This window comes from Lycorma delicatula, chromosome 3 (genome assembly GCF_047948215.1).
Source record: "Lycorma delicatula isolate Av1 chromosome 3, ASM4794821v1, whole genome shotgun sequence".
Lineage (NCBI taxonomy): Eukaryota > Metazoa > Arthropoda > Insecta > Hemiptera > Fulgoridae > Lycorma > Lycorma delicatula.
Window position 1 is genome coordinate 50,860,537 of NC_134457.1, and position 17,679 is coordinate 50,878,215.

At 27.1% G+C, this 17,679-nt stretch overlaps 1 protein-coding gene across 1 annotated transcript in view; it reads right to left on the reverse strand.

Annotated features, from left to right (window-relative positions):
• LOC142321587 (multiple PDZ domain protein-like) overlaps positions 1 to 17,679 on the reverse strand; it is a 1,133,813-nt gene that overhangs the window by 647,188 nt on the left and 468,946 nt on the right. The window contains exons 23-25 of the mRNA XM_075359801.1: positions 5,617 to 6,637; positions 2,989 to 3,093; positions 1,620 to 1,745 (exon numbers count right to left, since the gene is read on the reverse strand). Of these exons, the coding sequence (XP_075215916.1) occupies positions 1,620 to 1,745; positions 2,989 to 3,093; positions 5,617 to 6,637 (1,252 nt within the window). The remainder of the gene's footprint in view (positions 1 to 1,619; positions 1,746 to 2,988; positions 3,094 to 5,616; positions 6,638 to 17,679) is intronic.

The window sequence follows — 17,679 nt, forward strand, 5'->3', positions numbered from 1 at the left end:
CTTTTAAGCCGCAGCTTAAATGAATTAAGGTAAAGACATGATGAGTAAGTCACCTTGATAGTGTAGCTTACAGTGGAGGTAGAAGTGTAGTTCACAGTAGGGGTGGGCAAAACATAATGAGGAAGTGATCCATGCTGCTTCAGTTGTACTCAATGAGGCACCAAGAACTTGGTAATACTTTAATTTAAAAAAATTTAATACTTTAATAGTGCTATGTGGTGCTAGTGATGACAGTGATGAGATGACATCAGCACTGAAATGAAAATTAACAAAATCTTAAGTAACTGGAAGTTTGCTGCACATCCAATCAACAGACAATGGCAAGAACTAGGCAAATATCACCTTTCACAAAAGTCAGAGTCGATCCAGACAAATTTCATTCATACTTGAGAATAATGCTGGAAATGTTTTGCATATTTCTGATTTGCTCTAAAGTTGAATGACTGTGTTACATATTGTAATCTGTATTTGATGCTGTTCATGACCGAAAATTTTTGCAGTAGTGTCTACAGCAAAAATGATTTCTCTGAAGAGTTTGGAGAAAGAAATAATGTTATACAAACCAATCATAGAGCTGATTATAGATAAAGTGGTGATTGTAAAATCAAACTAAGTTTATATTCTAAGTCATTAAGCTAGGTCTCTATGTAATCCCTGAATCCCTGACATTGGGAAGTTTTCACTATATACTTACTCGTCAGTTATAATGACTAATTTACAAAGCAATTAACTGCAAGCTACACCACCACCACCGCAACCTGCTCAAGACGTCTTTACGCTTATTTAAATCTATAAAGAGGCTGAAAGTTGCTATAACCAGTTAAAAATAGGAAGGCCATATTAAGAAGAAGAAGATCACTTATACTAAAATATTATCTTAAATAAAATTAATGTTTAATTTTTAAATTTACATTTGCTACTGAATTGAAAATTTATCTAGACCTACATTACAGCTAAGAATAAATAATACCCAGCTTTATGTAAAAGAAATGATAATGCAGTTTTATCAATTCTCCGTACTTACTGGGGTCATTGGGAATTCTCTTCTAAATTATATTCTTCATTAAGTGGATATATCTAACTCAGAAACTTTATTAGACAGTAATTTGCTGAATACAGAATCACATTAAATGAATTCATTATAAAATTTAGTCTACCATCATCATTGTCACCATTCTTATTTTCTTCATGCTGGAATTCTGCGTTATTAATTTTACCAGAATTTTGTCATTCCGACAATCTTCACAAGCTGTATAATAATATTAGGTGATTTAATACCCAAAATTAATCTGAAAAAGGATCACCATATTTCATTTTATATTTCAAAATCCTTACTTATAGAAATTGTAAACCCAATTTTACAGGTCAGCAAGAAGTCTTGTCCAGTCTAAGGTTAATAATTCCTCAAACAGTAAAATGGTAACATGGAATTCAAATCTAGTTAATCACCATGTTATTGAATATTTTAATTAAACTTGACAAAGATCCTACAGTGTTACAGAACAGACTATGTAACGTTATCACTTGGCTACCTGATGCTATATAAAGATATAAAACAGTTCAATGAAAAAAAAAAGTATAATTCATTAAGCTAAAGTTATATTATAACCACTACTTACCCACTGAACAAGAGATTGTACTAAAAAGTTAACAGGATTTCCAGCAGCTCGAATAACATCAACTGCTCTTTCATGGCTAGCCTGTCGAAGATCAATGCCATCAACTTCAAGAATACGATCTCCTGTCTATAAAAAACAATCGTACTTCATCCGTAATTTAATATTTTTATAACAAAACTTGTACAGAAAAAAAATTATGTAATTAAAAAAATACTATAAATATCTAAAAATGTTAATGCATCACCAAATCTTTTTAAATGAAGCTCTTTCCTTTCCTTTTTCCTGTTTAGCCTCTGGGAATTCCCGTCAGGTATTACTTCAGAGGATGAATGAGGATGATATGTGTGTGAGTGTAAGTGAAGTGTAGTCTTGTACAGTCTCAGGTCAACCATTTCTGAGACTTGGTTAATTGAAACCCAACCACCAAAGAACACCGGTATCCACGATTTAGTATTCAAATCTATATACCAGATCGTGGATACCAATGTTCTTTGATGGTTGTGTTTCAATTAACCATACATCTCAGAAACAGAAGCTCTTATTTTCTTCTATCTCCATGTAAGCATGCATACATACAAATACACAAACAAAAACCAAAGGTTTTATATGACTGCTTAAAAGAAAAACCACTCTTCTATTCTAATGGTGGCATTTCCTCCGGAATAATAATAATTCTACTGATTCTTTCTTATTTTTATTTTGGTGGACAAATAATCAAATAGATTAATACTGCTTGAAAGTTAAAAAAAATATATTAATTACCTACAAAGTTTAAATCCCAAATTTCCACTCATTCAATTGGATAAAAGAAAATATCTCAATAGTATAGATGCAAAAGAAAGACAACAGATGTTTGATAAGAAAGCTCTTAACAGGTTGCTGAAACAGATTTATCAAACATATTCAAGGGTTGGGCAAATGAATTACCACTAGTGCAGGCATTTTTGAAAAGTATTTTATTGGACACAAAGAGCTATTATTCTTCATGTATATTAATCTACAAATATCTCAGGGTAAAAGTAATGAAATTATAATCTGATACAACTGCTTTAATAATGCTGAAGTCATTTCAATAGGCTCACTGCAAGTAACCAAGGAATTCCTTTTCACAAAGAAATTTTATTCATAATTTTTTAATCATTGCACGACACCACTATTCTTCTGACTATTACAATGAATCATGATCCAAATGCAAACATTCTGACCAAAGCCTGAGTCATCATCATCATCATCATCATTGAAGGACATTTATAATACTTAATTTTAAAAATAATAATACATTTTACATTAATTAGACATTACTTAAGTACAACCATCTAGTTATTTATAACAAATTACAATTAAAATTAAAAAAAAAAAACTTCAATACCTTTAATTCACCAGTTCGACCAGCAGGACTAAGAGGTAAAACATTTTTAATGAATATTCCTGAGATTGCAGATCCACTATCTGGTCCAGCATTGTATAAATCAACCTATATCACACAAAAAATTATATTATACAGAGATTAAAAAAAAAATGTTGCCTCAGATAAATAAATATTTACAGCAAGATAATTCTCAAAATGTACTAACAACAAAAGAAAGAAAAACCAACTGGTCGAACTTGTTTTTAACTATGCACTAACTTTTATCTGGATAGAGTAACTTGGAGTGGAGCAAACTGTGATAAACCATCCATATTGGAGAAAGAGATTCATAGTCAGTCCTATTTTTTAAAAGACTAAGATTTCTACACAAATGCATTTTTATTTCAATTAAAAAAAAAAAATACCATTAGTAATAGTTTGCATTTGATCTGATTCCATAAATCGTAGAATACAGAAACAATATTCATCTAGATTTATCCCTCAGTTCATATTTATAATTGATGTATATGATATTTCAAAAGCTCCAGTGACATCTTGTACAGCTCCACATAAATAGAGCTAGGAGAAAGCAGTAGAACTTTATATAATGAATAAATGTCAGTTTGTTACATCCTTGGATTGAATTGCCAGATGTTTTATTAACTAGAATCAAACAACAGAATGTCAGCTGGGAATAAAAGAGTAGATAGTGTTAAAAAATAGAATTACTTCATCTTGATCTTGCCGTTACTCTTCTGAATGATAAAGAGTGGTCTTCTGTTCAATCAGCAAAAAAAGTGAAGTACTGCCTGCCATGGTCTTTACCATCATGTTCCATTACTATCATGTTCTATTTAATTCTATTCTAACAGCTTAACAACTTTAGTGGATGAGTACTACTGGGGCAAACTTTTAATTAACATGAACCTTTGCAAATGATTTGGGTGGTCAGTTAACACATCATAACACAATTTTTTTATCATTTGAAATTATCTATATTTGTAGTAACACTTACCCATTTTTCCCACCATTAAAAATGAATCATAAACATGACAAATTAATATATGATTAATATTTATGAGCATCGTAAAAATTAAATCTAAACCATATATGTTAAATCACAGTTAGATGTTACGAAGTCAAACTTCACATATCACAGAAAAAATAAGAGCGAATGAAAATTACCATTAAATTGAAGGTTAAGGATAACCCTTCATTCTGTTCACTCTGTGGTGAACAGAGTGATTATTATAGCTAAGAAATAAGCCTTAGGTATTTCCTTTTAAATATATAGCCTGCCTCCTACTACTTGACACATGGTCTTGCAGAATATACATTTCTTCAAAAAAGAACATATGAGCTCTCTTCTAGTTGATGCCCATGCTGAGAAATCATGTTACAGTTCATAAGAACTGTATTGGTTGAAATCACCTGTTATATCATGTGCAAGTTCCTTACCAACTCCTACATAAATCAGAGCTCATTTGGAACTAATCTACCTCTCCCTATGCCATTGACATGAAAAAGAGTGGAAAAGAATATGTAAAGTAAAAAAATGAATATACTGCTTTCTGTGTGAAACAGTATATTACATGCAATGTTTTTTTCTAAATGGGGAAAATTTTAGTTATATCTAATAAAAATTACTTTTTGACTTCTGACATACATATCTAACTTATAAAACATATTTTAATAGCTTTAGTAATATTCTTTAAAAACTTCAGGTACTGTGACGAACCTCTGAACCAATTTCTAAATTACACAATTTCCAACTTGGAATAGAAAACCGCAATGTAAATATCATTTTTACTACACTGGATTGAATTATGTCACTCCCATAAATTATAGACATTAAAAAAGGAAAAAATAATACATTTCTTCAGAAAGTAAAGATGCAGAGTCAAATACTTCTCTGACTCAAACAGAAATATAAATAACTAAATAATTAACTTGAAGATGTCTGCTAACATAAAATTTTTATTATGGCGTTAAGAAACTTTCCCTTCAAGAATTATTTTAAAGTGGTTGCTTGCTTATAACAACACAAAACAAACAGAGCCAAATTCTGTATCTAAGCTCAGATCAATATATCTTATTATTTGTTAACAATATGATTTATCCCATACAAAGCCATAAATCCCTTGGCAATTTACAAAATCTATTTTATCAATTATAAGGCTTTGATACATTTACATACAGAATGTTAAAATTTTAATATGACTTATAGAACACATTAATTATTTAGTATAAGTTGGGTTAAATTCTGCATTAGAGATTTTTCCAGTTTAGAGTAGTAAAGCATAATGTAAATAAACTTAAGTACTGTACTGGATTAAATTCATGATATACCTACAAGACATACATGTCAAAAAGGAAATCATATACTTCCTAATTTACAGTTTTCTATATTTTTACTTTAGCTCAGGAAACCATCAGAAGATATTATTATTTATTAAAATACTTACTAAATTTTAATAAAATATTTTATTTTAAGAAACATCCAGTTAGTTTCTGGCTGCTACGCATACTACCCGCAATAATTGTTTCACTTTAAGAATTAATTGAATTATTATTTATTCAAACAAGTCGAATTTCTCATTGATAATAACTGACATACAATATTAAAGAAAAAGTAAATAAAGTACTTACCTTTCCACCAACAATGCTGATTCCAAGACTGCAATTTGGCTCTCTCAGGACACTAACAGCTCTTTCAGGGCCCCAATGTTTGGCCAAAAGCAATGAAGATTGTGAAGTTGTTGCGTGAGTGACTGTCATTTTTGATTGTGGTTCAACTTCCTGACCTGTACTTGCTGATCTTAACAATTTTCTTGGCCTAACATCAATCAATGGTACATCTTTATCTGATTTTAAACCTAACTTAGAATGAGCTTCATCATCAGATGTATATGCAATACCTTTTTGAGGTCCATCTAGACTATCTTGTTTAAGAGTTTCAACACTTTGTTCCCTATTTATTAGTTCTGTACTTGAATCTAATTTATCACCACTACTTGATATCGAACTTTTAGAAATTAAATCTTCTTTTAAAGTATCACCTTCAGATTTATCAAATGATAATGTCTTATGTAATCTATGTTCAGATTCTATAGCACCACTCGATTGTTTTAATTTCGATGAACTACTGGGTTCATCAGTTTGTAAATCACTTTTACAGATATCTAATTCTTCTTCGTCTTCTTCTTTTAACTGTTCTAAACTTAAACTTAAACTAGTTTCAATAGCTGCACTATCATCAGTTCTGAGGGGTTCTGAAGTCCGAGCTGTATACAATTGTTCTGTTTCACTCGCAGCACTTTCGAAAATACGTACTTTCTCTACACTCGAAACTATAACTACATTTCTTTTAATGGGTGGTTCACTTCTACTCGTTTCATCCTTGTCACTATCTTTATCACCTAATCCTTCTTGATCACTAAAATCACTTACACTGAACTCAGGGTCTTTAAATGGTAGTTTTTCATCTGATGTATCAGTTCCGTCACCTGTCCTTGAATCATCTACACAGTCAACAAATGATTCAAAATCGTTTTCTACACTAGTTACAGGAGAAAGTAGGCTTACTGCTGCTGGTGAAACTGCTTGTGGAGGCTCATCACTGCTCTCTGGTATTGGCTGTATTCCACCACCTTCTTGGCCAATGTATGGGCTACAAAAAAAATAAAATAAATGTAATTATTCTATTTTGAATTAAATGAATAACATACAATAAAACAATGCTATATAACATTAATAATGATGATTTATTATGATAAAAGATAAAAACAAACATTTTACAAATCAAAACAATCACATAAATACTATTTTCACTTTGTACAATAAGTATTGCATGAAAAAGTAACTAGTTATAACATAATTTTTTTTATAGAAAAGGTTATTTGAAATTAGTTTTTTGAGAGTTCAAATGAAAAACAAGTTCAAGTGACATAATATCATTGAATTTTTGTGTTGGATTTTTATAAATTCAATAATCTAAAGATAAATGTGTCTGTGGAACATTAACAGAAATACAATGAAAATACATGATGAAATATATTCATAAAAGAAGAATGGATTAACTATTATCAATCAATAATAAGGGGGGTAATTATACAAAAGTTGCAAAACTGAAATACTACAAATCATAAAAATTTATTAATAATAAACATTATTTGACTGATACTAAAGTAAAAATGAAGTTCTTTTCTATTAAATTGGTTTTCTATTAATTGGTTCATGTTATTTTGCTGCTGCGTAAGCTAATAAAGTTTAGATACCAAAAATGAAGTAAAATTAATTAAAGATGGAAAAAACTAAAGAAAGTAAAAAAAATGAAAATATAAAGGATAATTTAGTTCACTTAAGGAAACATGTTAGCAATAGTATAGAATAATAACAGTTACAATTGCTAAAGAGGAGATAAAAAAGAGATAAGAATATTTTCATTTCCAAAATGCAGAGCATACTGTGAGGTTTAAATATTATTATTTAGAACTGGAATAACATAAATAAATGTACTAATTTGGAAAACTTTTGGTTTAAAACAATCTATGAAATTTATTCTGAACTGTGCCAAATAGCAAATTATTGAAATAACAACAGTAAATAAATAACTTTTTGTTATTAATAGATTATTTTGTTTTTAATCTAATAAAAATAAGCACAATTGAAATAGCTTCAGTAACCCAAAATAACATACATACATTATCATAAAGTTGATTTGAAACTCTCCACTGTTGCTACTATTCACTGTCATAAAACACCTAAGCAGAACTACACTATAAAATTTCCTCATTAGAAGTTACCATACAACTGATTAATTAGTTAGACAGAAATTTATAATACAAAATTTAATATACCTCTGTCACATATTGATAAAAAATATCTAATCAGACAGAAGCATTGTCTGAAATTACACAAAAAGTTTAACTCTTAAATAAACTTAAAATTTATTTTAATTTAAGTCATACATTCAACCATAATTACCAATAACAAGTAGTGATAACACTTAAGTATTTTGAATAAACAATTCCTTAAGTATTTAGAGTTCATATAACATTTGGTACTGTACAATAACCCTGTACATTCAAACTTGAAGTAAAACAGTAAAAACTTGAAGTAATTAGTTGAGTGTGTCAGCTATTTCTTATGGCTATTTATATTTCTCTGATGATAATCATCAGCTGTAGCTACACATTGAAATAAACAATGAATTTATACAATTTAAAAAAGAGAGTTCTAAGTAAGCTGGTATCTAGAAGTTTTGTAGGAATTCAGAAAAAAACTAAAAATATTATGTGATTCTAGATAAGAATGTTTGGGTAGATTGACTGGCTCAAGATATTTCATGCAGCTATTTTGATTCAGGGCTTACAGGCAGCTACTCCTGTGTAGGAGTATACATATTGCTTATATCACAGATTGTAAAACCAGAATTGTAAACTAGGAGCTGACAAAAGAATGTCAGCTACGGACAGTGTCAAGAAGCCATTAGCATTAAAATGTAGGTGGTTAAACTGGGCCCGTAACTATTAACCTCTCGCATAGGAAGGCTAGTGCTGACTATTTGTGTCTCTCCATCAGATCATAAGTTGGAAAACTACAATGTGATATCTAATTCAATACAGGACATGAATGACAACTTAAGTCATTAAAAACACAGAAAAATGTATTAACATTAAACAATTGGATTTAAATAAATATTTGAAAATATCTATCAGTTAACTGTTAACAAAAGTGCTCATTTGATCATTTGGCACAAAACATATCAACTTACTTAAATAGTTAAATTAAGTCAATTAATCTTACAAGAAATCTGATGAAACAGTACATCAAACAATTAACAAATTATTTCCTTTCAAAATCAAACAGACATATTGATTAGAAGGGTCAAGTAGAAACATTCTCTAGTAGTTTCTTAGATAACCTACATATATAATGCTTAATAATAAATATACTTCTGAGAGTATTGGTTTTGTGATGGAGAAGTACCATCCAGAAAGTCCTAGGTTGAAATATCATAGTCATCTTTCATAAAATAAAAAACCCATTCTGTATTCCCATGCAAAAGTTTCAAGTTTGCGTGTTATTTATAAATCATCAAAGGAAAATAAATTTTCTTTTATGAAGATCAATCTTAATTTTTCAATCTTTGTTTAAAAGAGTCTTTTGTAAAACTACGGCACATAGATCAACGACAATTTACATGAATTATTATTTTAGACCATCTCGAAGAATCACTGATAATAGTATGTAGTAGTACCTCGAAGTATGGCTTGATAATAGTTGGTACATGCAGAGGTAATAATTTATTCTATCATTTTACACTGTTGTCTGAAATTTCACACAATTATTACACAATTTTTGTGCATGTAACTCGCACACAAACCTATAGAGAAAGGTATAATCAACTTCCCCACAACATCTGGCTTGATACTCTTCCTAGACTTAATAGAGCCTAGGTTTTCTATAAAAGATGATGGTAGAACTGGAGTACTGTTGAGGAACATAAACGGCTTTGAACTGATAAGTTATACAATTCATTAAATAAATATATACATTCATTATATTATTTTTTCTTGTAAAAAAACAAATTTTAAAAGTGATGTGGGACTTACTGGTAAAAACTTCACCATAATTCAAATGCAGACAGTGAATCTCATGTCATATCACAAGACTAAAGGGTTGTTGTTAAACAGAAACAATATAAAAAATACCAAAATCCTTTTAGTGTTTTTCGGTCTACACAAAAACGCTTTGTAATATGGAAAATACTGATGTTTATTTTTATTTTAAAATAAATAAAGATGAACATCTTATTCAAAAAAATTAACTTATTTTAAAATAAGTAATATTGAATGTCTCACTTTAATTCAACTTTTTCTTCTAATGGCTTAGAGCCAATTATCAGCACCTTCCTATGTGAAATATCCAATTTGCTGTTAATAGAGGACATCTTGTCTTTAAAAAGTTAGGAGTTACTCAAGTAAGCAGCTGAATAATATATTTAGTATATGCTAAAATACAACGTATTAAATGAACAAAAAAAGGTCAAATACAAGTACATATGCATATATATATATATATATATATTTTTTATGTCATCATCATATGTACAGAATAATTATTGCAATACTTTTTCATTCTCTTGACTGAACAAATATTTGTTCTAGATTTTTTAAATATTTTTAAATTTTATTAATCACAATTTTATCGAAATAAAAGCAAAAAGATAAAATTTAATGTGTAAATGTAAACATGAAGAATTTAAAAAAGTATTGGGCTTAGGCCCAAAAACGTTTTAAACATAAAAAAGTAAAGGTAAGAGTGTTCTCTGATTCTGTACTTTGCAGAGGCTGAAAAAAATATTATATTATACATTATGTACATACATATATAAATTTCATACTTAAGGTACCTTTTAAAGGCAGGTACTATTAACATCAATGCTACAATATACTCAACTGCAGAAAGTATAGATAATTAACTCTGAAAGGGTTATAAAAGAAAACTTTTCATGAATTTAAAAGAGAGTTATTTAATATTTTATTGTTTTAAAATGTCACCTTTTGTCACAATGAATATGTTGTACTAAATATATTAATTGTAGACTTCACAGTAAGATAATAATCAATGAATTAATAACAAAATTAGAGTTTTCAAACAGTGTATCTTACCAGTAATGACTTATGGATCAAAGAGTTGACAATGACTAGAGAAAAACAATAAAAATAAAAGACGTAACAGAGAGCTGGAGATAGTTAAATGCTAAAAATAAAGCAAAGCAATAATTTAAAAAGAACTGCCAAGATAGAGTAAACTGGTCAAAAGACTGGAGAAAAACGAGCAAAAAATAAATGTTATATAATAATAATAGATCCAGTAACATGAAAAAGTACTTAATTAAATACTTAATTCTAGAATGGTTATAAAGTGTAAAGAAAGAACAGATCAGAGACGAGATGGACAGATGAGACCCAATGGATAATTAATTACAAAATGGTTGTTAATGCCATGGGCAGAAATAGGTAAATGATAATGTAGAATACGCCTACATTACAAATACAATATAAAAACAGCTACTAAGAAATAAAAAAATGCAAAAAATAAAGAGATTTTTCAAAACAAAATTTAACATGAAGACTAATTTACATTGAATTTTTAAGGACTTTAAAATTCCATTACTTTCAGTCGTTCCCACACTTTTTGTACAAAAAAGTATTTACAAAAAACTATTTGTAAACAAAAATGCAATTAAATTTACTTTCTTTAACTGCAATATAATTTACAAAAGGAAAAAAAGCTACTAACTAATGAAATCAAAGTATAAATATTAATAGTGTTAAGTGCTCACTACAATCAATAATTTGAAATAAAGGTTGTGTACAACTTACCGATAATACTCAGGAAATATCCTTGAATGCACAAGTGAGAAAACAAAAGCAAAGCGTGATTTATATGGCAGTGCATATGGGGAAAAACTAAATAATTACTGTGTAATTACTGGTGCCTCCAAATATTAAAAAGGTATTACTTTATAAACAAAACAAAGGAAAACTATACCTCTAAATGCCAAGAAGAGAAAATAACCTGACAATAATAAAAATAATAATCTATAAATAAGCTCAAAAAATAATTATAGTAATATTAATTATAACAGCGTGAAAATAGCTTAAAATGAAATATTATCAAATAATTTTAATTAAATAATAATAACAATGATAATTTACAAAACTAAATGATATTAAAATCATTCACATTAAATTCTAAATTATTTAAAAGCATCATCCATTAGATATAAATAAATAATAAAACAGATTAAGTTATATATTACATATTTATACATTTTTAATTGTTAAAACATAACTATTTTATTACAATCAGGGATGTAATTCAGTAGGTCATTGTTAGCTTAAAATCAGTTTAAAGAACTTCTTACCATTTGCACTTTTAATTTATAAAAAAATCTAAATTTAAGGAATAATTTCATGGAGTTGTTTTTGAACAAAAAAATTTTATATGTTACAAATGGATTACTATCAATCAGCCGATATAAGTAATTTTATTACATAAGTATTTAAATAAATAACCTAAAAATAGTATCCATTATATTTTATTTATTAAAATAAAATTAAAAAAAAATTATGATTACTAATTTAAAAAATTTTCCGTTATTTAAATTAAATTAATGCAAGTTATGCTTTAATAAAAAAATCAGACATTCTTATACAACATGTAACAAACATAAGCAGATGAATTGACATAAAAATCATGAAAATAAACCAATTAGCTTCATTTATGTACAAAATGCCAGTTTACTATGAAATGAAGTTATGTTAAACAACATATGGGCAATAATATTTCAATTTTTTGAATCTATATTTCAACTGAGTAAATAAACCAATGAAAAAATACTTAAAATTTATAGACAAAGTTATAACTAGAATCAGTTCAAACAATGTATCTGATGGGAACCAAAACCTAATTATTGCAGAGGAATTGATAGGAGGTACAAATCACTCATAAAAGTTATAGAAGTCACACCCAAAAATAACAAGTGTTCTATATAAGGAAAAGTTAGATGTGAATTGGTTTACATCTTCTTCAACGAGTTAAATATTCTTTGTGTAAAATACCCAAAAAAGCAGGTAATATTTAGCCCTATAAGTTAGTCTATTCAAGGACAGAAAGAGATTAATTACTTTCAGGGAAAATAACTGCATACTGATATCTAAAATGCTTCATGTGCATCAAAGCCAAAAGAAATGCTGAGGGGGAGGGTCAAGAGTAAAACACAACAAATTATTGTACTTCTTTCTGTTGTAAACAGTACATTATATAATGATATAGTTTACATAATGTATTTTAAGGAGGAAAAAATCAATGCTTACATATAAAAATATTAAGCCAAAAAAAATTGGAATGAAGCTCCAGCCAGTAGGCAATGATATGTGATGCTTCAGTATGTTCCTGCTTTAATAATTTTACTCCTGATAATTTTATTAACACCCCTGAAATTTATTTCATTAGTTAATACTCCTGATAATAATTTTATTACAACTAAACCTTTAATAAATTAAATGTACATTACAATTAAGAATATATAAACATTAATATACAAATATATACCATTAATAAAAATTAATATACATTAATAAACCAAAGAATTTAAACGTATACATTAAATATATACATTATTCCAAACATAATTACTGTATCTATAACATATTTATAAAGAAAGTAGAATGAAGCTTGTGAAAGAATTGCTCATTTACAGTAGTAATTGATAAACATACTGGATAAAAGAAAAAAAGTTTTTTAAGCAGTTAAAATAAAATTTTATTTAAATTCTTTTAAATATGTATCTCATTGCTCTAATCTGAACCAAGTTTTATGTTCAATAAAAAAATTATTATCTTTGTGCTTCTAAACAAAATAATCTTGGTAACAAAATAATTTCAGATTAATGATAATACGGATATTTGATTTAAGTGACCACACTCAAATCTCTATAAAAAAAAATGATAGTTCAGCAACGCGAATGAAGTTTAATTATGAATGTAAGGCATTTTTTTAGTTATTAAGTCTCTTAAAATTCTAAGCTGCATTTCAAATGCTCTGTTAGATTACAATTTTTTTTTGTTTAGTAGGATTACAAATACTATTTAAAAATTATATTTAAGTAACTAAAACAATTTAAAAAAATAATTGGAACTTTTTAGGTAGTTAATGAATTTCCAAGGCAGTTTGGAGTGCTAGAGTTAAATGTTCATTTTAATGACAGAAATGAATTAAATATCTCATGAGGATGTTGGCTTATTCTAGCTAGCTTTGAAAATTGGAAAAATTCCTTGAGGATTAATGACTTTTTTTTCAGTGGGAACAAATTTTCCTTATCAGTCAAAGGGATTTCCGCAGAGATAAGGAAAATATGGTAAATTAATAGAAGAGTATAAATATTATCTGATAAAGAAAAATTTTTTATTTTATGGTTCCCATAAACAAAAATGCAATATTATACTGGAGAACATTATGAACTAGCTTTGGCTTAAGTTTTAATAAAATATCTTGCATAAACATACTAAAATAATATTTAGATCTTTTGGTGATACTGAGTTAATCAACCAAAATTATTTTCAGAATGTTATGACATCTAAGACCAACAAAATTGAACTAATTAACATAAGTAAGTTTACAGATTTAAAATAATACAGTTTGAAAACAAAATACATAAAACCAAAACACTAATTTGGAAACAATTAATTATTATACAGAATCTTGTATAAAACAATAAATTGTTTTTTATTTTTAATTTAGTTCAAAATTTTTCCAAATGTACACAACATTTATCTATTTAAATAAGATGCTTCTTGAGAGGGAAATTTGAAAACCACGTATGTTTTTTTAAACGTGCATGGAAGAGAAATCTACTACTGAGAAAGAAAAAAAAAGGCTGAAATTTGCCAACACATTTAAAAAATACAAACCTCTATTAAAGCCTATTAAAATGACTGAAAAATCAACTAAACACAAAACATAATTTTTTTTTTCATTAACTGTCATAAAGTTGAAAATATTTTTTGTTGAATATAGTAAATTTCATAAAAAAGGAAGCTTTAATATGAGCCAAGCATAAAATACTTTACAAATTTGCTGAATGAAGCATCCCAGGCTTCAGATTTCATTCTGTGAAGTGTAATGCTAAGGATATTTATTAAATTCCTTAAAAATAATAGTCAATTTACATAAAACATGGCAAGAGAAACCATACTATGTATTGATGATGTGACATAATAATAATATGAATAGTATGAAATATATTTTACACTCTACATATAAAATAAAAATGATGTTTTTCTGTTTGCAAATCCATTTATTAAAAAATAACTGAATTGTTATTTTATATAGTTTATACAATGTCAAAGCAGGGTCAGCCAAACTATTAATGTCAAAAACTGTCAGCCAAACTATCTAGTCAAAAAAAATAAAAACTAACAGTATCCTGAGTTATTTTTTTAATGAATGATATTAATGATAAAGTTTTAGTAAACGTTTTATCTTAGTTGTGTTTAATTAACTAAATAAAAGACTCCTATTACAATATGTTAAATGTTTCATTAAACAAATTTCATAAATTTTACTTTTAAATTTTTTTTCTATAAAAAATAAACATGATGTTTTCAATGATCATAGTTTATAATTAGTAATTTATTTAAACTGGCAGTTATTTTTAAAAAAAAAACCCCTTTTGAAACAATAATCAGAATGTGGCGGAACAAAAAACTAATCAAAAATAATTTACTGCATAACCTAACTAATTATACATATAATAGTAAATTTATATGCCAAATAAACATACTGTAAATGAATGTACACCAATAACAAAAACACTAATTAAATATCCAAGTTAAATAAAATAACATGCTTTGCTTTTCTAATCTTTTCAGACATTCTCACATTTTATGCAAAACCAGAGTAACTATACTATTATTGTTAACAGAATCTGTACACAGTTTAATTCTGACAGCTCTTTTGTAAGAAAATATTATAAAGTTATTGGACAAACTAAGAAAAATGTACGATGTATAAAACATATCATTCTCAACAGGAATGAGTTGATGCAAATCATTCTGTTATAATTACAATGTATTTAATTAATTACTTACATTATGTAAAATTACAGATAGATTAACATATGTGTATCTATATCCATATTTTAATAAAATAATAAACAGGAAAATCAACATGCTAACCCTTTGTTGATCTACACGCAAGTATCATAATACATCTCATATAAGAATATGTATTACTTACATTTAATAAATCACAGACGCTTACAATTAACTTTAATTAAGCATTTTAAATTAAGATAAGGCAAAAAGATATTAACCAAAGCAAAAAAAAAACAAAAAAACAAAGTGAAATTAAAATAATTTAAATATACTTAATTAGAACGTTACTTAATAAAGGCTAGCTTTACAGTTGTACTAAACATACTAATTCTTTCTCATTACCATCTAATTATTTACCATACAGCTAACAAAAATATAGGCATTATCTTAAAAAATAAGTAAGTGATCTACAGGAATACTACTATGTCAAATTACAATATACAAACAGGCACATAATGAAAAATTAATTTAAATTTAGGGAATTTTTTTAAATACAATTGACTATTGCATCAAATAAGAAATACGTAAATGTATTTAAGTATATTATTTAAGGGAGCAGTAACCAAGGTACAATCCCTACACAGTATTTAATTTAATGCAATCAACAAAACTATTTAAATATTCAGAAAAAACTAGTTTATAAGTCAAATTGTCACTTATAATCACTAGTGGAAAATTCATATGATATTTACTAATGTTTAGTATTCTTTTAGTAAGATGATAAACATTAACCATCTTTCTTCATTTCAAAAGTAATTTTAGACTCAGGGGTTTACCATCTTATAACCTATAATTTAAGCACATTCAGGGAGAAAGGTAAATCTTACTGAAAATGTATAGATTAGAATACAAGCAACTGATGTAGTCAGTTACACTATTCATGTAAATGCATGTGAGGCTGATGCAATAAAATTTATAAATATTATACACAGCTAAACTAAAGTAAACACATTTGATGTAGGCAGAAAGTTTTCATGAATTTTCATATGGATTTGTTTACCTACTAAATTTTTAGTAAATAACAGAAAAAACTTATGTTATTGACAGCGTAATTATTTCATAAAACCTTAAAAAGATATTACAGTTGTTACTACTTACTCTATCAAAATCAGAACTAGATCATGAAATAAAGTAAATGAAATGAATAAACCATACTCTTGCAAGTGCACTGGCCTTAAGCACTTGATTCAGTTGCTTTCGACTTAGGTAAATTGAGTTATGAAAAAATTAAATTTGGTAAGAAAAGTAAGCTGCGGAATATTGTAAGATGGGCATGCAGTTTTATATTGTTATAAGACATCAATTATTAATTGAATTGATTGTGAGAATTAGAATATTGCTGTTCTGCCCATGTGTACATGATATCTAAAAGAAAATGAAGATGTATTTTTTTCTATATGATTAAACTACCTTTCTGTTCAATTTCAATTTTACCTCATAATGTGTTACATGTATATAATTAAGTTTTGTTCTGATAAGAGTTGTTCCAACATACACACAGTCAATATTTGTAGTTTTAATACACCTCCCTAGTCAAAAAAGGGAAGCAGACTTTTACTAGTTCAATTAACTTTGAATAATTAATTGTATTAAGAATGAAACTTTATTTATTTAAAAATAGTTAATTATTTTTTTAAATTTAGAGTTACAGCTATAAAAATAGTAATTATATAACATTCTATTTTTGTTCCAAGGCTTCAATATTTTTTTTAACTAACATTTTATTACAAAACAAATTATGAAGTGATTAATTTAATTATACCTTTAGTATTAATACTTTAACATTACTTTTATACTTTTATTTATTAATACTTTTAGTATTTAATTTTTTTTATGAAGTATTAATTTTTAACTCCAATTTCACAAAACAAATATACTTTAACTGAATGATAAATTTACTTAATTTCTACAAACTATAAGTCCCATTTGAATTACAAAAAATTAAGAAAAAGCTCTTTGAATTTAATTCTTTGGTAAAATGGGGACTGAGCTGTTGGGGATTTTTGTGATGTTTTCTAATCACATCTAGTGCTTTTTTTCT